The sequence below is a fragment of the Apostichopus japonicus genome, chromosome 9 (assembly GCF_037975245.1).
Source record: "Apostichopus japonicus isolate 1M-3 chromosome 9, ASM3797524v1, whole genome shotgun sequence".
Classification (NCBI taxonomy): domain Eukaryota; kingdom Metazoa; phylum Echinodermata; class Holothuroidea; order Aspidochirotida; family Stichopodidae; genus Apostichopus; species Apostichopus japonicus.
Genome location: NC_092569.1, coordinates 20,210,226 through 20,238,216, shown reverse-complemented (window position 1 = coordinate 20,238,216; position 27,991 = coordinate 20,210,226). Strand labels below are relative to the sequence as shown.

Sequence of the window (27,991 nt, the reverse complement as noted above, 5' to 3'; positions counted from 1 at the left end):
CTATATGACAGTTTCCTTTTCGTCATTCAGTTTATTATAATGCGAAGAAGACAACATATAATTTCCGGGTGATGAAAGACGTGTTTGCTATAATAAGTTGCAACATTTGAAGATGACCGGTATCGACAAGGTAAGTAATTGGCACGTTTTCTTACCATTTGAGTTGATTTGTTCCCGCGATGTTGTCTGTTAACGACGACCGATGTTCCATACGTTATTCACGGTGCTTTAATAAGTTACATTTTTGACATCCCAAGGTAGTCACCTTCGAACAGTCGAGTAAACGCAACATGTTGAGCAGTTTGTTTTCGGTTTTCCTTGATTATCTTAGTACGTTTCAACGGCCGAGTTGAGGTAAGTCGCATATCATTCAGTCGGACAGTGTGCGGTTGACTTTAAACATGCATTGCATTGTACTTATAATTATTAAATCCTTATAGATCGAATGACAAAGCACCATTTCCTTCGTTTTGCAGTTACTTAACAATTTGCAAGAATCAGGTTTAAGTTTACGAGGTATTCAAATTGTTTAAGACTTACTCACGTTTTGATCTACTTAGAGAAACTGATCCCATTTAATTTTAATAACACAGCAAAAGAAAAAATCGCAATGACATTGTTTGCTTTTATACAGTGAATTTTCCTTTAATCTCAGATAAGGTAGACAAGAACCTGCGGTAGTTCGGTATTGTTACCTGAGAGGAAATTGTCAGACACTTTTCGAAAAGTTTGTTTTCTCATCAGCCACACGAGACTATGAATAGCAAACATATTTTACTGCTAACTGCTTGTTTGGTCAGCGCTTTCTCCTTTATCAAAGGTTTGTCATCTTTCAATGTATTCATTACTGAGTAATCTTCAAGTCCTTTGAGTTGTTTTGTGGTCTGTATTTTTTCGCTGAATTTTACGTTTTACCTTGCTCTGATAAAAGCCATGTAACATTCCATTGTAACTAGATGGAAGTCAATCGTGTAAGAGACTTACATCGATAAAACTATACCGACTACTCTTATCGAATCATTCTGATCCCACACTAATAGATATACGTGAAAGAAGATTCATGTTTACTGCTTCATTATATAATCAATTGACGTGTATAACTGCTAGCATATGTGTATAATCTGTTCTCGATTCTGTAACGGTCCAGTGTCATACTATCAGATTGTGCCAAACTCAAGGCAAACATATAGTTGTAAGGTGTGTTAGTCTTTACATGAAGGATATATTATATCTAGTTGGATTTTGCTTCACACTCAGGTGAGGGAAGGACCACTGACCACGAATGGATAACCTCAATTGTGTCATCAGACAACAGTCTCACGTCAGAAAATTATTCAACAGAAAATGAATTATTAACCACCACTGCTGATGAGTGTAATAAATCTTCAAGTTTAATTTAGCTACGGCTTTATGTAATCACATAGTACCATGGGCCAAGTGGGCCATGTAGAAATCTACAGACCACAGTTTACCATTGTAGCTTATTTTGCCGTACTAAAAACCAAAGTTCTTCTTAACATCACCGTGGGCTGAATAACGTTTCATCCCTAGTTTAGTCGATTTTCTTTATATGATAAGAAATCTTGGGGCCGTCAGCATTATGTTATTGATAAGCCTTAACCTTATAATGTAGTGTTGATTTTACAAGTATACTTATTAAATAAAGTATATGTGATTAATCTTCAAACTAGTAGTTAGGCAGACAAGCAGCTTTCACAACAGTATTTTTCTATGCACTCCTTTTTTTTTCTTTTAGATCCATTAAGTCAGAAGTCTACCGAGAAATTGTTAGTTAATAGCAATTATAATGAGTCATACATCACTGCAAGTGAGTACAAATAAGGACACATAAATATGTAAAAACACATAACATGTTGTTGTATTTTTATGATGATGAACATTTCACTCTCACTTTGCCTACGGTTATGACAGAAAAGCAATGATTTGTTAAAAGGATTATGTAAATTCACAAATATTGCCGAATTTTGTCGAAGGCCTACATGACTCATTTGGAGATTGTAGGGCGAATGGCATTTCATCTAGTTTTTTAATTTTGTTGTCATTTTGAAATGATCAAGAAATTCATTATTTTGGCTGCACCAAATGGCTTCTTCAAAGTCCCTTTCATTTTATATACTTTAAACAAGTTGTATACTGTTACTTTCAGGAATATACATTTCAATCTATTTGGAAACGAAAGTAAAATGATCTTGTTTCCTGTCATTCTGTGCTTACGTGTGATAGTGTTAGTTTAACCTTTGTATTATACGACTATGATATACAACAAGTTTCTGCTATTTATTCAAATTTTTCTTTGAGGACGAACTTTCTATTTTAAATTAACACAACCATCTTGAGATGATAGCTTAACATAATCATTTTCATTAATTGATTTTTTTCCTTTAATTGCCCTCAGTTGTACTGTTTTGTCCTCCAGTTAATATCTTCTTGTCATTTCGTATGCTGATTCTTTGTTTACCAATGTCTTCATTTGATTTTAATCCATTTATCTTACGTAGTAATAATCCGTTCATGGTAAAATAACACCAACAGCTATCACATATCTTTTCATGTGTAAAAAAGATGCTACGAAGTATTAAAAAGATGCAAGGAATGAAGTATATAATGTAGTGTAGTCATATTAGCTTTCTTTGGATAGAAACTGTTATCATAATCATGGTTCTCTTAAATTAATCAGGAGGAAACGGTGCAGTTTTTCTCTTCATTGCTGTCATTGGAATTCTGTGCATTGGCCTTGCAGCTGGATCGGTAACATCATATCTAACACTAAGGTACTGTGTAAATTCATATAATATACTAAAATATGTGTCTTTTATTCATCATATCTGCTCATGCTTCGTCGAATTGTGGTAAGTAAAATATAAATATCTCCACACGGAATGTTGTATATTGTAGATCATATATCGCCATTCACTCCATTCTGTGAGCAATAAATCATAGACCGAAATCTGTCTACCTCCTGGATTTTGTAATCAGAATAACGTCTAACGTCTTTCACGAAACGAACTTCCCAACACTATATTTGACCTTTATATCTCTCTTGATTTCTGACAGCCCGAAGCTGATAAATGCAACAAGTTTCTTCCTATCGAAGTTTCAGCGAGATCCTCCTAAAGTTTTGACTGACACCTCAGCAGCAGCAGTAGACGAACCTGGAGATTCTACTTATTACCAAGCAGATGATACTAACCCGTCTGCGATACAAGATACTGTGGGTAAAGCAGAGTTAAAGAAATCTCTGAAACTGAAGTCACTGTCTTTTAATAAAAAGGATGATCATGTTAATACCAGTAGATCTCATCGGGACAAAACGTGTGGTTCTGAATCTGCGTCGACCGTCGACAAAGCTGATAGATATGATGCGGATTGTGATTCTATTATATATTTCGATGTAGGCGAAGTATACGCAACGATGGAGTAGACTCAATGCAACACACAGATACAAATAAATTGCATTTGTTACGTTATTTATACATATGAGATAGTAGTTTGTTTATTTAATGTGACATGATTCAAGACGAGTATAATGTACGTTGGTGAGACTTTAAAAGTCATTGCTCGTGATCGGAACGCATGCGCGGGAATTGGCAACTACCGATTAACTATTTCGTTTAAATATGGAAGACGGTGTTCGTTTGGCTTTAAATCGGCAGATCGTCCGTGGAGCAGTATTTTGAAACAACGAACAACGACAGTTTCTGTTGTCTTATTTATTTAGTGTAAAGTTCTTTCAATCACGTTGATAAGAAATATCACGAACTAACTAAGCAATAAACAAGAAACATTTGCTACTAATTGACAATCATGTTTGTATTATTATCTTCAACTCAAAATTGATGGTATTTAAAAAAAGAAAAGGAAACAAGTTATCTTTTGAAACAATCGCCATTATTCAGTCAGAGTAAGATTTTATTGATTAAATTGATTTATTACCGACAAACAGCATAGGTTTAGACTAGATCATTTGAATGCTATTTTCACCAAATTTGATTCACAAATGTATTTTGCAGCGATAGTTTTGTTGTCTTACATGTCAGGATAATAAATGACATCGAAATGTCATACACAACTCCAATGGCTTAATATAAACATGCTAGAGCAAAGTAACGAAAAAGAGGGTCAAACAAAAAACTCTGCACCGCTGAAATGCTGATTACACCAATAAATGTAGTTTTTAAAGGAGTATTTCTTAATTTTGAAAGCAAAAATAATGGTTCGTTTGGATTGAAACTGTCGAAGAAACGATTTCCAGCCAGAGCAATTACAGTCTTCTGCCAAAAAGCAGCCGTAAACTTAATGTATGTGGAATTAATCAGACCTCGTCGGTCACCCTTGACAGAAGGCATCATTTCCTTGTGCGATATTTTAATTAATATTCTGGCTATATAGGCAAGCTAATGATTTACTGTCTGTTTCGCTGTTCACATCAGTAACATTCATTCACTTTATAAACGTTAAATGTTAATAATTAACACAAATCCATAAAGAATTTGTAACGGGTTTTTGTGCTAGGCATTGTTTCTCATTCAAGAGTGTATGCACTTTGTAAAACTGTCCATTACTGGACTGCTTGTACACACGAATATAAAAGCTAGACAAAGCTGTCGTCGAATTAATGAAAAACAATATTTCATACATCTGAACAGAGAATTTCTAATATAAAGCAGGAACTCTTCCGCTTTGGGAAGTATGGATTATGTAACAACGCTTGTGACGTGTATGAGTTTGGTAGGAATATCGGATGTCAGTATAGTTGGTGAGTAACGAAAATCTTTCTGTTGTATGAACGTTATACTCAGCAAACGTTTTATTCCCCTACCATAATAAATAGTCTATGCAAATGATCTATTTTCTGTGAGTAAAACCTCAGATTTTGGCAGTCTTTTAAACGTTTGTTTTCTCTCAAATTTTCGTGTAAATACTGCACAAGAATAAACGGAATGCTATTTTACATCTATAATCGATATTCCGTATTAGATAGAAGTTTGAAATACTCAAGGAGGTTTTTCGTCGAAACTCCTTGGAAGTAGAAAATATGAAATGTGTGACTTTTTTGAGTAAATCAGATGTATTAACACTTGTGGTGTACTGAATTAATTCACACAGGTTGCTTTTTTTTTTACAATAACAAGGCCCTAACGTGACAACTAAGACCAATGCACAAGACATGTTGTTATCTGTTTCTGTAAAGTTGTGATGAAGAGATACCATGATATTGGGTAAAAGTAAGATAATGTATAAAACAATAATTAGCATATATTTGAAATAAATGTACTGCAGACTTGTCATAGTAACAAACACTAAGTTATATTGATCGACAACTCATCCACATGAAACCACCTGTATGTATCTCAAAGTATTGTTTTCAACTTTCTAATCAGATATAATATTGTTAAATATACACAGGTTCTTCGTCTCTTATAATTCCAGTCATAGATTTTGGATTTATTTACTTGAAACTTATTATTTACGGAATATGTCACCATGAACGTGTCAGTTTCCTTCCAATGTTTGTGTTGTCCTTTCTGTTATTCTAACATTATGTTCTTTTAGAGTTTAACTAGTAAATCTATTCGTAAAAATAACAAACTAAATGTGAATGTTACTTGTTAACGTATTCATGTTACTACAATACCTTTTTTGAATTTGTTTTAAGGATGATTCTGTGACCGCATGTTTCATTCTACCAACAGGTGGGAACTATCTTGGTTGCTATAGCAGTAACCATTCCAGTGTACTTGATGTAAGAAAAATCCGAACCGATCTAACGGTCTCACTTTGTGCCCGAATATGCGACGTGGATACCTATACTTTATTGGGGCTTCAGTGTGGATCTTACTGTTATTGTGGGACGGATCGAAGTCAATACCAGGCTTACAATACTGTTACAGATACACGGTGTGATACTTTGTGTTCAGGTGGACCAACGTGTGGTGGTAAACAGGCAATGGCGGTCTACACTAGTAAGTTGTTAAATATAAAAACATAAGGTGGGTTAAATATGACAAAACATTTAAATTGACACTATTAAGAGCAAAAACATAAAAACAAAATACAAATGCATCGCATTGATGCTACTGTAAGTCACTGAAATATTGTCTTTCATTGTTTCGTCGACATGAGGTCAATTTGATCTTCTTTAAGAACTATGAACACATTATTATGAAATCAACTTTTTCAAACACGTCACGAAGAGCTCCAATGTTGTTGTTGCAAGTCACTCATAGATGTTTCTGTTTAAATATAGTGTTCGTAGGAACCACAGTACTGTACAAGTAACACACATCAAGTTGAGTCTTGAAGATATACGAACAATACATCGTACGTAGACAATATCGGCTAGAACACAATTAAAAACAAAGCTTCTTTTAAAATTAAATTTACAGCAGAATCCAGGACTGCAATGTCTGAAATATTTACTTGGCCTGTTTTGTTTTCCTACAGATTTTACTTATTTTGGATGCTTGAACCATACGACTGACCACGACTTTCATTTCATGGGATCAATTACCGAACTAACTCTTAGATCATGCATGGAACGTTGTCAAGCCTATCCTTTCATTGGCTTAGCAGAAGGAAACAAATGTTTCTGTAGCTTCGAGTCTCCGCGGGACGGAAACAACTCTCAGTTTCTTGAAGACCATTAATGTGTAGAGGAAGGAATAACTTGTCCAGGTGGGGAGACTTGTGGAGGTTATGGATATGTTGCAATCTGGGACCACATTAAGGAACTAAAAAATATAAGTGAGTCTATTGCTATTCGTGGTAATATTACAAAATTGCCCCAGTCATATAATTATCACGAATTTAGAGCTTGGAAAAACCGTTATGTGACGTGACATATTTTACATTGAAAACATTTCCTCAGGGTGAAAATTGCTTCAAATTTACTTACTTAAATAGGAAATGTTGAAATAGTTTGAATCAGATGTTCTGTTTACTATAAATTTTTCTCTTTTCTATGTTAGCACCATACTCGATTCCTGTTGAGGTCAACTTGACAACCGAAGCAACTCCATCTCAAGGTATGTATTACCTTTCACGTGGGATTGTATATTAGTTGGTTACAGGTTAACGAATCCAATTTACAATGACCTAAGCAAATTATCAAAGCGAGAAAATTGTTAACTAACGAGAATGATCATGCTTAACTATGCTGTTGTATTATGATCGCCGCATTGACCGTCAACCTCGAGTAGCAACGTGATGTAGGTTACCATAAAATATAGGCTACGTATACTATATTATGCACTTGCTCTACTTTCATGCATTGAGCAGTATTACAGCAGGAAATGAACAACTGAATCTTTGCTATATATATATAATACATAGGTGTGTGTGTGTGTATTTTATGGTATACATATACATATGTGTGTGCAGGGGGTAGGACCAGGGGGCACTAGGGGCACGTGCTCCCCCACTTTTTTTCAAAATAGCAAATGTGCCCTACTGGTAAATAAATATTTTCCCCTTTGATGAAGAACTGTCTTTTGGATATCTTAAGCGTTTTTTAATTTTAATATTTTATTTTAATTATTTATCTTTAAACTGTACATGCTAAGGATTTAACCGAGGTTGCTAAAGACTTTTGTTCAAGTAATGAACACAGGAGGATTTTTTCGGAAAGTTCTAAATTATGGATGGACAGAAGTACAGTATGTAGTACAGTATGCAGGATGATAGAGTCACGTGCACCATACTAGTATTGATAGCATACTAACACATTATATATATTTAAGTGACATGGCCGGTGTGTATCGTATATAGCATAACGAGTGGTGGTTGTGAAAGTGCCCCTCTGATGTTTTGCCCCCAAGCTCTTACTCCCCTGTGTGTGTGTAGGTTATGTACTACTCGTTTTATTTATTTGTATTTACCTTCTGGAAGCTTGTATTGTTCATTAGCACAGATCCTGCTGTCGTGACTTCCAGCAGGTATTTCATCACAGCGTTCCTGTTTGTTGAAGGAGTGTTAATTGGTGGGATTGCCGGAATTGTATTGTGCAGGTAAATATCGATATTCTACTATATCATAAAATAAACTAGTTATAACAATAATAATATATCAATTGTGTAATGCTAAGGATTCAGAAGCCCCGGGTCCAGTGTGAGAGATGGGACCCATCACCGTTCCTCTATCTATACTACATGACGCAATGTCATAATACCACGATATATAGAGAAAGAGCAAGGGTTACGTTTTCAACAATGAAATAGACTAATGAATAGGCATGCTGATACTCAATCCTTGCAAATATTTATTGAAAAAAACATGACTGTTGTTGTCATCTGTTGGCATATACATGCGGCATGAGTTTACCCCAAGGAAATCACGCAGCTCCCGAACGAGTTTCCTTGCGTCTGTGAGGTTTTCAATAAGGGGTTAATCAACGGTCTAGCGTGGATGCACTCGGGCTCCGCCCTCGTGCATCGCTTGCATTATCCCCCGATCGTGCATTAATCCTGTGAGTAACGCACGCTAGTATGGCGGGCCATCAGTCTCAAATCATGGGAGATCGACTTATACCGATTTAAATCGACATATACCAGTTTCCTTCGACATATACCAGTTTCCCTCGACTTATACCAGTTTCATTCTACATATCATCGATTTAAATCGACATATACCAGTTTCATTCTACATATCATCGATTTATTTTACTTATCATCGATTTAAATCGATGATAAGTAAAATAAATCGATGATATGTCGAAGGAAACTGGTATATGTCGATTTAAATCGATGATATGTAGAATGAAACTGGTATATGTCAATTTAAATCGACATATCATCGATTTATTCTACATATCATCGATTTATTTTACTTATCATCGATTTAAATCGATGATAAGTAAAATAAATCGATGATATGTCGAAGTAAACTGGTATATGTCGATTTAAATCGATGATATGTAGAATGAAACTGGTATATGTCGATTTAAATCGATGATAAGTAAAATAAATCGATGATATGTGGAGGGAAACTGGTATATGTCGATTTAAATCGATGATATGTAGAATGAAACTGGTATATGTCAATTTAAATCGACATATCATCGATTTATTCTACATATCATCGATTTATTTTACTTATCATCGATTTAAATCGATGATAAGTAAAATAAATCGATGATATGTCGAAGGAAACTGGTATATGTCGATTTAAATCGATGATATGTAGAATGAAACTGGTATATGTCAATTTAAATCGACATATCATCGATTTATTCTACATATCATCGATTTATTTTACTTATCATCGATTTAAATCGATGATATGTAAAATAAATCGATGATATGTCCATTTAAATCGACATCTACCAGTTTAAATCGATGATATGTCGAATTAAATCGGTAGAAGCCAATTTCCGTGGACTTATACCAGTTTCTAGCGTCTCAAATCGACATATACCTATTTAAATCGACATATCATCGATTTAGCTCATTAACATATTCCAAATCCCGATTTCGGTGATGATTGACATGTGAAGATACGTCACGTGAAGTCACCTGACAAGGCGGGCGAATAATTGAAAATAAACACGAGCACAGTGGAATGCATGATTTGAGCTTGAATACTGTAACTGTTAAACCCCATGGGTATATACTTAGCTACATTAAAACGTAACCTTACAGTAGGCCTCACTGCAGAACAATATCATCTTTGTTTATGGTGTAACTGGAGTAGGTAATTGCATCTGTGTACGTACTGTGGGCCTATTCAGTTGCATGTGTATTCCTATACTATAGCGCCACGTGTTCGGGTAGACAAGCCCAGTTTGCATTGAGATAATTGCACGTCATTGACATATCTGTTATTTCAGCCTTATTGTTACACCGAAATCTTTTTGCAAGTAATTGTTCATAATTACCATTGACATACTGTATAACCATGATGAACACCCTTTCTAGCTTCGTAATTTTGGAACTATTAAATTACTCGCCCGCCTTGTCAGGTGACTACACGTGATGTATCTCCACATGTCAATCATCACCGAAATCGGGATTTGGAATATGTTAATGAGCTAAATCGATGATATGTCGATTTAAATAGGTATATGTCGATTTGAGACGCTAGAAACTGGTATAAGTCCACGTAAATTGACTTCTACCAATTTAATTCGACATATCATCGATTTAAACTGGTAGATGTCGATTTAAATGGACATATCATCGATTTATTTTACATATCATCGATTTAAATCGATGATAAGTAAAATAAATCGATGATATGTAGAATAAATCGATGATATGTAGAATAAATCGATGATATGTCGATTTAAATCGACATATACCAGTTTCATTCTACATATCATCGATTTAAATCGACATATACCAGTTAACTTCGACATATCATCGATTTATTTTACTTATCATCGATTTAAATCGATGATAAGTAAAATAAATCGATGATATGTAGAATAAATCGATGATATGTCGATTTAAATTGACATATACCAGTTTCATTCTACATATCATCGATTTAAATCGACATATACCAGTTAACTTCGACATATCATCGATTTATTTTACTTATCATCGATTTAAATCGATGATAAGTAAAATAAATCGATGATATGTAGAATAAATCGATGATATGTCGATTTAAATTGACATATACCAGTTTCATTCTACATATCATCGATTTAAATCGACATATACCAGTTTCCTTCGACATATCATCGATTTATTTTACTTATCATCGATTTAAATCGATGATAAGTAAAATAAATCGATGATATGTAGAATGAAACTGGTATATGTCGATTTAAATCGATGATATGTGGAAGTAAACTGGTATATGTCGATTTAAATCGATGATATGTAGAATGAAACTGGTATAAGTCGAGGGAAACTGGTATATGTCGAAGGAAACTGGTATATGTCGATTTAAATCGGTATAAGTCGATCTCCCATGATTTGAGACTGATGGCCCGCCATACGCTAGACCGTTGATTAACCCCGTTCATTCATACACTACCATTTGTGTGGGGGAAAAATCATAATAAAAACATTTTTGGTTAAATATAACCGAAGATTTATTAAAGTGATGCCCCGTAAGTCGAATTAACGATTAACAACCAGCATAACATTAATGTACATGTGCAATTATAAAGTAATACTGAACGATAGTGAATAATGATAAAGGAAACGTCTTTGAAAGGCTGTCATTCATAAAAGATGAACCATAATAATATTTAACTAATTTTTGGCAATATTGCGGCCATAAAACTATTTTTGAAAGGTCTCAATAACAAGGAACTACAAACAATTACTAATTGGCTTCATCATATCAATGCCCTACAGCTTCTGGTTCCCATAGCAACCATTCTAGGGACAAACATGTACGTATGGTATACAGCCATACGATAACATAGTAGGCCTTGTATTGAACACGTACACTCACTTGAACGTACACACTACACAGTGCTTGGCACTGCGGTCGTTAACTTTAACTTTATAACACTATGAGCAACATAACGACCTTGCGAACACTTAATTACGGACAGATACTGGATATATTTAAACTCAAAGCATCCACAACTGTTTGGTGTTTTAATACGGATATTACTATGAATTTTGGTAGTAAACATTCGCAGGACTTTGGAAAGAACATTTGGAAAACAGTTTGGACATGTTAGACGTTTCAGCCCTAACAGCAGCAGTAACGTTAATGTCATTGTTGGAGGCAACAGCTGTGCAGCCTACACTTTGGCCTAGACTCGAGTGCGGATCCATGGTTTCGCGTCCTTTACCTGTGATGGCATCTTGCAAGACTTTTGAACAAGATTTTGTGTTTTTGATGAATTTCAATAGCTCAGCAAAGCAGACGACAAAACATGGTAACAATTGTATTCATCCACCGGTAATTTTACCGTGCGTTACTCACAGGATTAACCACGGTCAGCTGACCTGAACGGACCAATAGGATTTAGGAATCTTTACTAAGTATGAATGAACAATATTTTAATGTGACCGAAAAAATCCTACATCAAGGAAAAAATCAAATAAGATAAATTTGGAATAGTTTATATAAGAATTGAGTGTCTACATCAGAATATGTCAACACAGATAGATAATGCGCGTGTTCAACTTTTTCTGATCCATCAAAATGACCAAATAGTCTTATATCTCTACATTGGGTACACCATTTCACTTTGACATAACTTCGAGCGCACCTCTGCATGCCGTAATGTCATGAAGACTTGGTGTATTTTTTCTCTCTCTTTAAAATTAGTTTATCTTCATTAATCTTACATTTTGCCACCAGATCTACGATTTCACGTTGGTACCTTACGCAGATGCGCCCCAAACCGACAATTAAATATGATAACGAAAGAAGACCAAATATAGATGTACGTCATTCATATTTAGCTGAGAACCCGGATGATATGACCGACGTGGAGTATGTTGTTGAATCATATCATGGAACTCTTTGTGAATCAATAGATCATTCCTTACAAGATACAGGCAATGTAACGGTAGGAAGGGAGACGGGACCTTCACAGGAAGCTGACTCACTTGATGCGTATGGATTAGGGTTATATGATATCTAAACACGAAATGTACGAGGAGTTTTTTTTTTCCACTGTTACCGTTATTGAGAACACGAAGTGGAGTTTAGTGTTATAGCTGATTTCGCTTAGTTATAACTTTAAGTATATAAGATTGAAGCGAGTGTATATATCGACACGGAAGGCAGTTACTTTACAACGCTAGGCAGCCACGTATGCCTAATCCATAAATGGGTTATTACTTACACTTCCGATTTACAGTCTTGGATAATTATTAAATTGTAAACAATTTTTAAGGCCAGTTCAGATGGGAACTTCGCCTGGATCAAAAAAATCACCCACCTTAATTGGGCATGCCGAGGATCGAACCCATGACCTCCCAAATGACAGGCTTCATTGCTTTCAATTACGTCGTTTTATTCACTCAACAATAGCACTGTTTATTTTTTACTCTCTTTCTTACTGTTTTTATTTTCCTTCTTCCTTTACCTGAATCGCAGCAGATTCACAGTTTACTAATAAAATATGTCGGTTTAATGTACAACATCGGTTTCGATACGTGACAGTTTATAGCAATATACAGGAGCTATTTTATCATCAGTATGAAATTAACTTATCAACCCCTTTCTTTAATTTTCTTTCAATATGTTACTGACATTGTTATGATTATCTTTTGGTTTCATTCAATACTATTATTGTCTGCAACAAATAAATTAACTTTCGTTGCCCTCTTCTCTACACTAACAGTGTTTCGTGACAAACAGGAAGTCACTTAAACGTTGGTTCTATTTTAGGGAGTGCGATATATTAACACATTAAATTAAAAAAAAAATCATCATACAAACTTTATTGGAGATTTAACATGTATATTGTTTTGCTCATGGATATTTACCCCTATCACCAATAAATCTAACAACAACACTGTCAAATGTTGTCTAAATATGAGTGCCAATATTATGCTACAACTTCCGTTGGCACTCAAGATAAACACAGAGAAATTTATAGCGCGATTGACCGACAAGAGGTATTGCACTGTTATCAATGAATATATCAATTCCATCAACATGAGGACTAGAACAACGTGGAGAGATAAATTGGTTTATACTCATTTAACAAGAGCTGAACACTACAACTATTTTTTGTTTGCACTTTATATGTCGAAGATCTGAATGTTTGGTTTTGATTTGTATCGTAAGAAAAAGCCATGACGGTATGCTTGTTAATGTGTGTTTACTCGTACTTGTCTGTAACGCTTTGATTGTGACAAGATATCTCAATAATATCTCATATGTTGTACTTAGGTGCTTCACGTGAGAAGAAGAACCCACTACCAGGATTAGGAGGGCAAAGGGCAAATACAGTTATCTGCAGCCAAAGGGAAGGATGATTCAAACCTGGATCTCTCGCCTTCTTTACTATTTTACAGTTAAAACGTAAGATTGGTTGCAGTACTATTTCTCTCAACCAATCGCATCACATCATCACCAGCAATCACATCACATCGTCACAAGCCTCGCGAAGGTCAACGGTTATTACTTTGGATTATAATAATGATGACCTAAGGAAATGCCTGAAACAGTTGATATATATTTGATGTTTATTTCAAACAATCACTGCACTTTGTCGGGGGTTCTTCCTGGATAAGGTCAAGGGTTATTGTCATGCATGATAATAATGTACATCGATATGAAAAGGTCTGGATGGACGAGTTCATTAATTGATATATTTATAGTTTATTAGCAAAGTGTGTATTCTGTTTTTCACAATTGTTGAAAGATTATCTTTTTCTTCCTTTTAAATGTTTGGTCTTGTTTGGAATAATGTGAAAGTGGGAAATAAAATCAAACATTTTAAACCCTTAATCTTACAACAAATTAAGGAAACTCACGAATACATATCAACTAATTAGCCGGTGCATAAATACGGATAGATGGTACAATTCACTATTTGAAATGAATTTAAATTTAAACATACATTGAATTTAAACATACAATTGAGAGGTCGTTTCATTTCAGTGACATAGATAAAATCGTGGAAACTTTAGGAACCATGATATCTAAAGACCGCAACCTTCTAGTCTCAGATACCACAAACGCACGACTATTTACATAAGCACCGTGCACTTTTGCATTTCTGGTTTAAATTTAGCGATAATTTGTGAATGCATCTGTGAACAGCAGACTGTATGATTATAAGTAATGTAAACAAGGCTTTCGTCTTTCCTTATTTCCTGTAAAACAGTTATCTACAGAGAAAAGAAAACTACTATTTCTACTCAAAGAGAAATTGTTAAAATTCAAAATGCAACGAGCATTGACATATTGAGCTAATATTCCAGATGTCACAATTTCAATGATTAATACAAACACTTGTTTTAGGAATGTAATTTTTGAAAGCATCTGCCTACATGGGCAGATGTAGACGAAATAGCTAACTGACACAGAATATTGTAATGTGGCAAGGTCCTCCTCTAATCTATACATTTCCTTACCGCTATCAATAGGAGTAATGGAGTAAATTAACTGTGATGAGCCGCTCGCGATATATTGAACTCAGTATAGAACGGTATTGATACAACTTTGAAGTTACTACATAACAATATGGTAAATCCGTATTTGAATTTGACCCCATGGAACTGTCCTCTTGCAAATGCGTAATCACAACGAAAAATCGAAAATAATGATACCATATCAATTTACAACCTAACGCAGAGATCTGGAAATCAGCAACGACAGAAGATAACTATTGTAAAACTACTGTTAATGATATTGATATGATATGATGAAATGGCATAACAAATTATCAAGTTGAAATTGTTTCGTGAGACAGTTTAGGGATTTCAATATGCATGACAATATGCATTTTCTTGATAACAAACTTTACGTCCACAAACCTCCGTGGCGAGGACAAAATTATTACGCACGGAAGTTGTCACTGAATGTTGAGCAATCAAGCGATGGGCCGGTTTACTTCACTATGTAGTTCCTTCAAATAAAGGTTTTTATATTTATTGTGATTTCTTTTCTTCTTTGCAATAGGCAAATGTCAATCTCAGTTAAACTTCAAATGGAAATGAGGGCAATATTCACCTTTAGATATTTTAATATCCCATGTTTTAATATAAAGAGGAAACGGTGTTCAATTAAAACAGCATATTTCTGAAAACGAGTTCAGTAACCAATAAAGAAGAAAACACCGAAATCAAGTTTCCGAGGACTTTGGACACCAACGGCCACCACACACATCGTCCCCCGTGCCAAAACATGTTTTTTCGGATTCTTTCAACTGTAACACGATATTAAAATTTCCCGGATAGGTTAAGGAAAACCATGACATAACAATGTAGAATCTAATAAGTCGAATCACTTTACAGGACTGCCATTGTCCTATCATATCGTATTGGCCAGGACAGTAGAAACCCACATAAGCGACTTGTAGCAAATTGGCAAATTGGCAAAATGGCAAATTGCCACGAATCAATCAAATCCTGTCTTGGTAAGGAGTTAACACATATCAGTCGTTATGCGCCGCTTCGTGTGTTTCGGCATTCTGTTGTTAATTCTTTCTCGGTAGGAAATAACACATGTTAAGAAATTTTTACACACATTCAGTTTTAACTGATTAACGGTTTCTCGCACTTTTAACTGATAAATCTTTAAACTGAGTTTCAATGATAAGGCTATAAACCGGGTGCACATATACAAGAAAGATTGAGAAGCGAATAAGCTAAAATAATCCGCAGGACTACGATATCAGTGTCAATTACTGTAGCAAACTAAAACAGTATAAAGTGTTAGGCATGCGAGTGTTATCTCAGGTAATACTTTCTGTTCGGTTTTTCAATGCAGGCCTTGCTATAAGAATTGTATAGAATACACAGCTATTCATTTTAATAATGTAGCATATATTTCTAAATCACTGAAATGCATGTAAGCATGTTTCGGTTTCTTTATAACCGATATATCTTAATATTCTCTTTAAATATACCATTATACAGGATACTAATGAAGCATATCGATGCTTTTGGTTTCGGTATAGGTTAGCGTGCAGTCGATAAAGGCATATTCTCATATATGTTATGTTCTTAATCAACGAAGACAACTTTGAAGGTTGGTTTGTAGCAAGTACGGCATGAGGCACACTGTACGAGTAACTGTTCATGATTGAAATGAGACAGTTTCTTCTGTACCATATTATGGTGGAATTGAAGTCATAATCTTTGCACAGGATTACATGGATACATTTGATCATGTGTTTCTCAAGCACTGAAGTATTTATAATTGTGATTTTGTGTGAAACAATGCTGTGTTTTGCAGGTGAGCTCACTTTTGTTGTCTGAAAAATATGAACTCGTTCTGTGTTACATAATGAATCTACAATACAACCTTCATAGTAAGATACGGGGCGAATTCCTCTGAAATTCACAATGCGTTTCTTTTCAACATCATTATATTTCAACTATGTTAGAATAAGGAACATTTAAATTGCTATAATTTCTAGACAAAGAGAATTCCAGAACGGTATACCTCCTACTATTCAGTGTTTCATCAATGCGTAAACAGGGCTAAAGTTTATATAAAGGTATAATCATGCTAAACATTAACGAAAATGCTTCTTGTCTTGAAGAGCATTTAGGACATAGAAGAGGAAGACGTGCAGAAAAGACGTGCACATTTTCAACTTAAGATAAAACTAATAGTGTAAATCAATTAAAATTCTCAAGACGGTTAACTTTTTGAGAAATGTTGGCTGACCCATTTCGTGACCTCAGTAAACCAGTTTTTCTTTTCGATGTCATCATATTATTTTCGTAAATCGCTTCACCCAATCCGACCAAGATCATTTTTGTTTGTTCTTAAACAGACAGAGACTACTTAGGATGCTTTTCTGGTAACTTTGACGAAAAATTTGAAATACGGCTCTATCAAAGTGATTTAAGCCATTCAAATTGCTCTCGGTTTTGTGCCGTTGGGAGTTATACACACTTCGGCTTGGAAAATGGAACATATTGCCACTGCAGAAACGGGGATGACGGCCTATATGAAAAACTCACAAATGTTTCTGACAAAGAGTGCAATACATTCTGTGCGGGAGCTGTGAAATGTGGCGGAGAACAGGCTCTGGCCGTGTATCAAGGTAGGATATTTTGTATTTGTATATTTATTTGTTTCATCACAATTTACAGTGTGACGGGAAGTCTCCTATAAAGCCTGCAAGGCTTAACAAAGTAGGAGACTCCCCAAAAAGAAAAAAAAAGAAGAAAAACTTAATAATAAGAATAAGGATATAAAGACAGCGACTGTTGTCAACATTTTAAGGATAGGGTTTGCATACCTCTAAACCAACATTTCTTATATGCTTATGGAAAGAAAATGACTCATCTTCATTTAAGATACCAAAGCACTTCAGAAGAGAAAATATTGATACTGTTATATTCTATTAGGTTTTCCTATGGTCACTTATACGATATATCATACGCCGTAAAACGATGTAATAGCCTGTGGACAATTATATCACGTGACTTAATTGTTCTCATTTTATCTTCATTTGTCTTGGCAACCATCTTACACCAACTTCCAAAATTTCTATCATGCAAATAAAAAAAAAAAAATACATTCAATAAAGTAACATTAACGGAAATAAAAAAGTTATTAAATTAATCTTCAAGCCCAATAAAATAAACACTAACTTTGCTCATTGTAAAGTTTGCTAAGTTACCACGGCAATGTTACAGCTTGGATTTTAGGCAGCATATACTTTCACATGTTAACAATGTCAATTAGTTTCGATTTTATTATTCTCCATATTACATCAAAGCTTGACATTGTTTATATTCCATTTCTGAGTTAGTACTTCAAAAAACATAATGAAAGAACACCGTGTCGTACTCGTTTAAACGATAACGTAATGATTACTGGTGAGGTCGTTAGGGCATCTGTATTTCTAGATTCTGCATCAAAGAACAGCATGTAATACTCAATTTCAATTTGTCATAACTATGTCTTCTGGAGTCCATTTCTGAGTTAGTACTTCATATTACACAATGAAAGAACACCGTGTAGAACTCAATTAAACGATGACGTAGCAATCCATTGTGAGGTCGTAATTTTGTATGTTTTTACAAATTGTATATTAACAATGTTATTATGTTGTCTTTCTGGAGTCTGTTATTGAGTTTTTACCTCGGATAAACTACTCAAGGAACATCGTGAACTATTTCAATTCACAGTGTCGTTTTCTTGTGCGTTCGTCATTGAGTCTGTATTTCATATTCGATTTCATTGATCAACATGTATTACTTCATTAAATGAATATCCGAATACCTAATTTACGTGTTTGCATATTTCATATTTATTTACATATTAAGACGATCAATACCAGGGCTGCTTTCATCATTCTTCAAATGATAGTTCAGAAATCTTCCATTTCGGTGGTAAATTTCCGGATTTAACTTTAGAGTTATGTCAACGTAAATGTATGTCACATTCATTCAACGGTCTCATTGGAGGTAACGAATGCTTGTGCGAAGACGTACTCCCTTCTAAAGATGTGCACAAGAAGTCTTGCTTTGAAAATGGTGTATTTTGTTCGGGAGCCGAAAAATGCGGAGGCAGTGGAAGAATTGCAATTTGGAAACAAAAGGCTGCTAAGAGGAGTAAGTTCAACTTTTTCTTACTATTTCACTTTCAATTCGACATTTCATAGGATTTGGATGAATTTTGACCTATCCTCTTCAACATTGTGGTAAAATAGTGTAATGGTGACATTTTAATCGTGCTCGTACAGTATCATAAGTATTTGCTATTATGTTCACACTTGATGTTGATCTGTACCAAGTTTTGCTGCCACTGTTGGTAAACAATATTTACCTTCTTGTATATTGCAACCTATTCTTAAATAATCCCTTTTCTTATTTGCTATATAAATGTTACATGAAATATGTATAAAAGGTCGTTGAGTTTGAAACACATTTATTCAAGTCCTTGAAATTATAACAAGAAACAATATATATATATACATAATACTTTGGGTTTGGTATAAAGGGTGAACTTTAAGAAAAGGGTCCGATTTATGACTTTTAAACATACCAGAAATGTTGCAGGATCACGTTCCAAGTACTGTCGTTTCCAACCAAAATATAATATTTTGAAAATGATTATTTTGCATAATTCCATTTGTAATTGAATGTGGTACATCTATATATGTGGCGCTGCTCGCGTGGCGACACAGCTTGCAGTTTCCTCTCGAATTCCATGTTTCATCGTTCTATTGTCGCTGTTTTATCCACCGAATGCTGTCAATATGTGCTCTAAGTGGATGTTTATCGTTTTGTTGGTTGTGTTTGGGACTGTTTGTATCGTTTCCCACGGAAATGGCGAGGTTTTTCATAATGGCCCCCGGACAGTCTTCTATTACACTCCATCGGAATTTCGCGCAATCGGTACTAGATGCGCAGTCGGTACAGGACTACCAGATATGCTATTACCAAAAGAGATGAGGCGACGAAAGCGTGGGAAAGCAGGGGGTGTCAAACGAAGGAATAGTCAGTGTAAGAACCGGCCTTATTTACCCTCAATCATAATGGGAAATGTTCAATCTCTCAGCAACAAGATGGATGAACTTTGTGCGAGTGTGAGATATTTGTCGGACTTCAGGAATACTTGTATTGTGTCGTTCACAGAGACATGGTTGACAGGTAACCATAGTGACGATCATGTTAACATCGACGGATTCCAACTGGTACGTGGTGACAGGGATTTGGAAGCGGCTGGTAAATGCAGTGGAGGAGGTGTGTGTGTTTACGTCAACCAGAAGTGGTGTCACCCGAATAATGTTTACAGAAAGGACTATGTTTGCACCCCCCCACCTGGAAATGTTAACTGTTTCTGTACGGCCATTTTATCTACCGCGGGAGTTCTCACACGTTTTAGTCTGTACTGTTTACATACCGGACAAGTCCGTTGCCAAGGCGGGTAGTGCTGAGTTGATTAAGGCCATTCAAGATTTGGAAGCTAAAGCCCCTGATGCCCTTGTTGTGGTTAATGGAGATTTCAACCATGGATCAATGAAACACCCGGGATTACGGTTTATCAACACGTCAATTGTCCAACACGGGGGGAATCGACTCTGGACCTTTGTTACACCAACGTCAAAGACGCTTATGTATCATCCCAGTTGACTAAGCTTGGTGAAGCCGACCATGACCTCGTTCTCCTGTTACCAAAGTACAGGCCTGTCGTCCAGCGTGAAAAGCCGCGGGTAATTACAATCAAACAATGGTCGGATGATGCCCTGGATCAACTCCAAGACTGTTTTGATCGCACGGACTGGAAAATGTTTGTTGACACTGCCGATGATATTCACGAATTAACGGACACCGTCAGCTCCTATATCAAATTTTGTGAGGACGCCATCATTCCCACGAAGAAAGTCAAATGTTACCCCAATAACAAGCCATGGATTACTAAAAGGGTGAAACAGTTGATCAATAAGAAGAAACTGATATTCAGAACGGGTTCTAAAAATGACTTGAAGCTAATTCAGAAGGAGATTAACTCTGTAATCAAACAAGAGAAAGATGCTTATAAACGGAAAATCGAAAATAATTTCACAACAAACAACATTAGGGATGTGTGGACCGGCATGCGTTTGATGAGCGGTTATACTAACGGTAGCTCGAAGCATTGCTCATTACTAGAATACTCCCAAACCTACGCCAATCAACTGAACTCATTTTATAACCGGTTCGATTGCCACGATTTCACGGATGAAATCGAACGTATTCTCAGAGTAACTTCCGGGGAGTCCGCGCCTTTCCTAACCATAACAGAGGATGATGTACTTCGAGATTTCTCCCGGCTGAACGCATCAAAATCAGCTGGACCGGACAAACTCTCACCGCGAGTTTTGAAACTATGTAACCATCAATTGTCATATATCTTCACCCACATTTTCAACTTGTGCTTTAGGACCCAGTGCATCCCTCGCCTATGGAAACAATCCTGTATTATTCCGGTGCCCAAAAAGTCAACTATCACCAGCATGAATGATCTTCGTCCGGTGGCGCTCACTTCCGTAGCCATGAAATCATGTGAAAGATTTATATTGCAGTATATCAAAAGGCTAACTGTAAACCTAATGGATGATCACCAGTTCGCATATAGGAAGGGACGCAACACTGACGATGCACTCCTGTTCACATTGGACACATTATACTCCCATCTCGAAGACTCTAAATCTGGTAACGTCTCCGCTCGCATCATGTTCTTTGATTTTTCATCTGCTTTTAATACGATGCAACCTCATATTTTAGCTAACGTTTTACTTGGATCTGATGATGTGCCACATGCTTTGGTTCGATGGGTATTGGACTATCTCACTAACCGCTCACAATTTGTACGTATCGGTCGTGATGTTGTATCTGACATTATGGAATGTAGCACTGGAGCACCACAGGGCACTGTGTTAGCACCATTCCTATTCACTCTGTATACCTCCGGAATACGCTCCACTGACCTCAGCTGTCCGCTCATCAAGTTCGCGGATGACACTGCTCTCGTTGGCCGGATTAAAAATGACGATGACCGGATCTACCGTGAACAAATTGCCAATTTTGTTGCTGAATGCGACAGGAATTATCTCCATCTTAACGTCAGCAAGATGAAGGAACTCATTATAGACTTCCGGAGAGCGAACAAGATAGAGCCCGAACCTGTGGTCATTGACAGTAAGACAGTGGATAGGGTAACTGAGTACAAATATTTGGGTGTAGTTATGGATGATCAGCTAAAGTGGGATGCACATGTTGAGTATGTTGCCAAACGTCTCTTTTGACGTGAACCAGAACATTTTATCCATTTTTTACAACTCTATTATTAGTAGTGTTTGGTCATACCGCATAACTTCCTGGGTTGGTAACATAAATAAGACATCCAAGAAAGTGTTAGATGATACTGTTATACGGGCAGGTAGGGCTGTTGGGAAACGCTTGCCAATGGTTGACGAGGTCTTTGATAGTCGGGTTGATGATAAGCTTCATTCAGTTCTCAAGGATATCGATCACCCTCTCCACGCTCCATTAAATAATTGTATTATCCCTCGTAGTGGGAGGATGAGACCTCCGAAGGCTCATACTAATCGTTGCCCCTCATCTTTCATGGGACAAGCTGTTAGAATTTTTAATGCATCTTTTAATCGCTAATCTCTTGCCTTTGTCTTTCCTTCTTTCATTGGGTTCTTATCATATTTACCGTTTGTGATTTGTTTATACTTTTTATTCCTTGCCATTCTGTGAGCTTCGGCCCATCTGTTCCCGTTCATTGTTATTAGCATTTCTTATGCTTTTATTGTCCTGCTGTTTGTTCTCTTATTGTTGTATAGTATCGTTTTTATATCTTACTGTTTTATCTGCAAGCATGTAATTTCCCTATCGGATGCAATACAGTTTATCTTATCTTATCTTATCTTATCTTATCTTATCTTATCTCTTATCTTACATTTAATGATTAACAAGTTATTGCGGTATAAAATTATTATTATTTGAGTTATTGTCTCGATTCAAAATTCTATGGCTAAACAATTGTAATTAGCTTACAGCATTAAATTCAATAAGACAAAAAAGTTATATCGTTTTGAATAAACTGTTAATGGCAGTGTAAAATGAAACTTATGTTGGTTCACGAAATATCCAGTATCCAATTTATTTGGTTTGATCTGGTGAATCATTTTAATTTACAGAAAGCGGTTTCGGTGGAATTTATTTCCTTATATCTTCTACGTCATTTATCCTCGGGTGCATGTCGGTTATTGGCTCGGTCTATTTCATTTCCAAGTAAGTATAGAATGGTCTATGTCAAACGTTTGTCATACGCATGAGCTCGACGCCATAGTTTGGGGACTGGATAACTCTAGGTAGCTCCATAATCATTATGCAGTATTTTTTTTTATAAAAGCAAACAGCAACATTGGGAAAATTACAGAATGAAAAAACTTACCAAAAAAAACTGTGAATATAGGGAGAATTTGAACAAGGTTCTACCAAAACAGCCGATCATCTGAATAATCCCTGTCTTGAACATTATTCCTGTAGTACCAATGCCTATGCTGCAAAGCTAAAAAATGTTAAGAAGAATTATGGCGTTACAACTGTCATTGTGTTGGTGCAGGTTAAATATTGGCCCGAGGGATATAGGAAGTGAAAGACGAGGGGCTATTTTCAAAGATATATGTTCTGTTTTAGTTTGAGGGTTATTTATTGTGTTTGTCTTGTTTCATGTTTTTTTTTCCATATTACTATTCACAGATGCCGCCCGGGTGTTTTAAGGAGCATAACACGATGGTGGCGACGAGCACGGGAGTGTCCACTGGATTCGTATTTGTCACGCACAGGTAGCGGAATAAATAACTGTGACGCCTTTAATGTAGATAATGAAGATGAAATTACAATGGAAAGGAATAGATGCTGTGTTAGACATTCTTATCACGTGGGATCCTTCAAAATATCTGCTCCTGTCGATATGGATCAACCTTCAACTTATATTGCAATTGAAGATAGCAATCTTGAAGTTGAACCTGGTGTGGTGACATACAAGACATATAGAGGAGCTTCATGTCAATTCTTTGACCAATCAGTAAAAGAAATATTGGAATCAACTAATTCTCCATCTTCTCAGGATCATGAAGAGGTTGATGAACTTCAAAATATTGAAGAAGACGAGAAGGGCGAAACTAGTTCAGCATGCTTTCATGAACTCATAGAGCCTTACGCTGTCGTTGATATTGAGGTATGTAGAGCGCATCAAATACCAGGTGTGACAGATTGCCCAACGCAAGATAAACTCAACTATGAAACAGACACTCTTAAATGTCGGAAAAAGAAGATAGTTTTTCTAAATAAAGAAGGGGAAGAACATATTGAAAGGGACCCGACAGCTCGTGGGGGAATCAATGATATTCACTCCACAGATAGTAATGATGTTAATTCGACATTTCTAAATGCTAAACGACTTTTCGAACAGCTTCAGGGTCCTAGTTCTTTGCAAAGGGAAAGTGTGACTGCAACTAAGAATGTTAGTTCATGTTGTCATCATTCTGCTTCTAACACTATAATGTATGCTACACTCAAGGAGAGCAGTTCTGAATAGAGCGTGCTGATGGGTACGGTTTATACAGTAAGATTATTGTGTCAAAGAAAAACAACAATCATGATACCTAGAAGTTGCACTTTGGGGCCCTTTTTATTTACTGTTTTCATCGTCTCATCTTTGTCTTTTTTGGACAGTGACCCACAGTAAGGTATCATTTGAAAAATAACGAATATAGCTCGGTACGCGCCGCATGCATGTATTTTTACAACACATATTGTCCATTGTGCTATTAGTCATGAAATAGAAGTATGTTACACCATAGGCAGTAAAAATAATAATAACAATCCATGGATATGAATGCCCATTATATATGTGTCAGTTCAATTCAATTAAAATTGGGTTGAATGCAAACTGAGGATAAGCAAAACTGAACAAGACCTTCTCATGACATTGTCTGTTTAGAAAATGGTTTATCGTTTGCTTAACTTTCCCTTTCAGAATTGTTCAACTGTCAAAAAAGGTAATCGACGCAAAAACGAAAGTTTATACATTACTTTACATGCAACTAAGCCAGATAATATACGAATAGATATTTCATATTCGTTCCTTGCAAAACAATGATGAATATTAGACCTGTTTCAATCAACTACAAATTAAAGTATATTTATGTGTACATGCTTTCATGAAATGAATTGCAACGTTTTAATATTCTGAACAAAGCGTATAATATTAAAGGATTATTGGGTAACGGCTTCTGTTATAAGAAATATACCTAACTGGATACAAACATTGGGCTATTTCATATTATTGTACTGTCATAGTTAATATAAACTAAGACAACTTTTTACCCCGAAAGGTTAATGTGATGTTTTCACATTTGAAACCCTTGCTATGTTCTTGGAGTGAAGTAACAGGGTAACGTTTTCAACTATCGTAAGTATCTTTCCTTCACCGCTTGAGTGTGCTACCACCAATGTGTGATTAATTAAACACAAGTTGCAGTTTAAGATAACAAAGACGGTTGTAAAAACCCTTCATATTTTCATACCTTTATATATAGTAATAACATTAAAGCCAGGAAAAAACCTTTAACGATACAAAGTTATCATCCGTTAGATACTAAACGATGACTTTGGCAGAATCTTACTTTCGATTTCCCTTAGTTCAAGACAAAGGGAAGACTTTATTGCTAGTTCTGTAGGTCGCTGTAGGCCTAAATGTTAATATCAACCTATTATTTTAATAATGCTAATAAAACAACCAAAATATGTGCTTTTACCTTCATATAAACCACAGAACACCATTGGATGACATCATTTGTCCTTGACAACATGTCATTTATCCACAACATGATTTCCTATTAAGATTGTGTGTACAATTGATGAACTGAGCCAATGGTCAACGTGTTAGACAAAGTCGGCTTCCCACTTTAATTTATTGACGCGAGATGTTTAAAGGCTCATTTCAAATGGTTCAATGTAAATTATTGACTGATATCCGGTTAACGATTTACAACATAACAACATTTATTGTCTGCCGAAAGTAATCATTAAGGTATGATCCACAAACTTGTTGATATAGGACGTGAATAGTTTAGTGGACCCTTCAATTCCAACTTCCAGGAACAGAGTCTTGAGAGCAAGATACCTTTGATTTACTTAGGGTCAAGCATAAAGAATGAGATATGTGAAGTATGAACCATTTATCTTTACTCTGCGGTTGCCAGATATTCTCGAGATCTTTGAGGACAGGGATTATGCTAGGCTTTGACTCGAGAGAAGGCACACTATCGAAAAGTTATTTAAGTACTTTGTATATTGTTCCAGCTTTACTTCCAATTTGAATAATAAAACCATAGAAATTCACATTCATAATAAGTTTGTAAAACGACATTGATTACATGTATGGTAAAACTGGATTGATTGCTAAATCTTAAAAGTGTTGTGGGTGTATGGTATATCTTTGTCATTCTAGAGCAAGTGGGGAAATAAAGAAACACACGAAAATATAAAGAGGATTAAAAGAATTCCAAATGAGGGTGTTATTCAAAGAAGTATTTTGCCCGCTAACTAGCTGGACATAACGTCATCATTCATTAAGGAAACAGAAGCGAGTTATTACTGCATAATATCAAATTATCGAATGCAGACAACTCATACACTAACCATCCCCAGAAAACAGACCCATATTATGAACCCTTCATAATCTCCCTGTATTTATCTTTTATTATTTCATTATTGCGTATATGATTGGATGCTATGACATCATATTCTGACCATCCGTTATATTAGGAATAATTTATTTAGGCTGCCTGTTATTGGTGAACAAGCAGTCTCGACCCAACAGTTTACGCAATAATGAACTCGGCTGCGCCTCGTCCGTCAGTCACCCAAATTAGGGTCTCGACTAATTATTCACCAATCAGAGACAGCTTAATGTAATTAATTCAAGTTAGTTGAGCTGGAGGATTATTTTTGGTTTAGTGTGATATTACTGGTTTGCCAAATATGAACAAATTAAAGATAATAGTAGACCTCCGCACTTTACTCAGCCTACAGTAATTATCCGACCTAGAAATATATCAACTCTTCACGTACTGACGTACTAAAGACATGTGGTAATAATTAACAGTGGATATGTGTTATTCTTTACTTGTATTAAATAATTTTATTGAGGTGGAAAATCAGTAACAGGCAATCAATTCACATACAAATGTGTTTATTTAAATTATCCATATGTTATGTTAAATACTTTGAGAGAAAGAGAGCAACTCTCATGGAATATAATGTCTAATATGTGTAACTGAGTGTCATTTGTGATGTTCATATTTATTTTAATTGCCCGGTGACAATGAATATTTAAAATGTTAGATAACCCAGCTTAACCCCTGCAACCACCCCACCCCCCCTTCCCCCTCCACACACGCACACTAAAGATTTGATGTCCTTAATTGTCTCGAAAATGTCAAATTTAATACTGCATTCACTTAACAGTCATAAGTCATTGCAATTACGTATTGTCATCTGAGGCGAATCCTGGATTTAAAAAAAGGAAGAAGTGGGACCGTTGAAGCTGGTTCCGATGTAGGGAAACTGATTCCGATGCTGATGGGGAGGATGGAGGGGGATGGATAATGACAGTATCTTTAAGGATGGAAACTACAAAAGGTTTCTAAAGTGATATATCGAGGACGGATTATGTAAATTATCAGCTTTGGGAGTCGGGAATTAAGTAAATTGGCATATTACGGATGGATAATCCTATTAATATATCTGTTGCACGATAGTGGTTGGTTAATCTGGAATTGTTTAAAACGTTAGAAGAGATTTTGGAGACACAATAGAGACAGAAAGAACGACGAAGAGAGGGC

The 27,991-nt window shown here is 35.7% G+C and overlaps 2 protein-coding genes and 1 long non-coding RNA gene across 6 annotated transcripts; all 3 read left to right on the top strand.

The window, feature by feature from the left end:
• The first annotated feature begins 27 nt into the window (after positions 1–27).
• On the top strand, positions 28–4,424 carry LOC139973148 (uncharacterized). 3 transcript variants are annotated; one of them, XM_071979620.1, is made up of 7 exons: positions 56–130; positions 258–354; positions 656–820; positions 1,258–1,374; positions 1,757–1,828; positions 2,699–2,792; positions 3,076–4,424. In XM_071979620.1, the coding sequence occupies exons 3-7, from the start codon at positions 757–759 to the stop codon at positions 3,440–3,442; spliced, it is 714 nt and encodes a 237-aa protein (XP_071835721.1). In that variant the 5' UTR covers positions 56–130; positions 258–354; positions 656–756; the 3' UTR covers positions 3,443–4,424. The 3 variants fall into 3 exon arrangements, with proteins under 3 accessions (XP_071835720.1, XP_071835721.1, XP_071835723.1); XM_071979619.1 differs by lacking the exon at positions 258–354 and having other exon boundaries at positions 28–130; XM_071979622.1 differs by lacking the exon at positions 1,258–1,374 and having other exon boundaries at positions 60–354.
• A 367-nt stretch (positions 4,425–4,791) lies between these two features.
• Positions 4,792–14,798, top strand: LOC139973151 (uncharacterized). The gene is made up of 5 exons (XR_011795146.1): positions 4,792–5,984; positions 6,466–6,765; positions 6,990–7,046; positions 7,931–8,027; positions 12,292–14,798. It is a non-coding gene; the product is annotated as an uncharacterized lncRNA (long non-coding RNA).
• A 137-nt stretch (positions 14,799–14,935) lies between these two features.
• LOC139973122 (uncharacterized) lies at positions 14,936–27,866 on the top strand. Of its 2 annotated transcripts, none has more exons than XM_071979558.1 (5): positions 14,936–16,851; positions 17,399–17,671; positions 19,044–19,190; positions 23,273–23,366; positions 23,838–27,866. In XM_071979558.1, exons 1-5 carry the CDS (start codon positions 16,785–16,787, stop codon positions 24,676–24,678), a joined length of 1,422 nt encoding a protein of 473 aa, XP_071835659.1. In that variant the 5' UTR covers positions 14,936–16,784; the 3' UTR covers positions 24,679–27,866. The 2 variants fall into 2 exon arrangements, with proteins under 2 accessions (XP_071835659.1, XP_071835658.1); XM_071979557.1 differs by having other exon boundaries at positions 14,941–16,851; positions 18,903–19,190.
• The last annotated feature ends 125 nt before the right edge of the window (positions 27,867–27,991 follow it).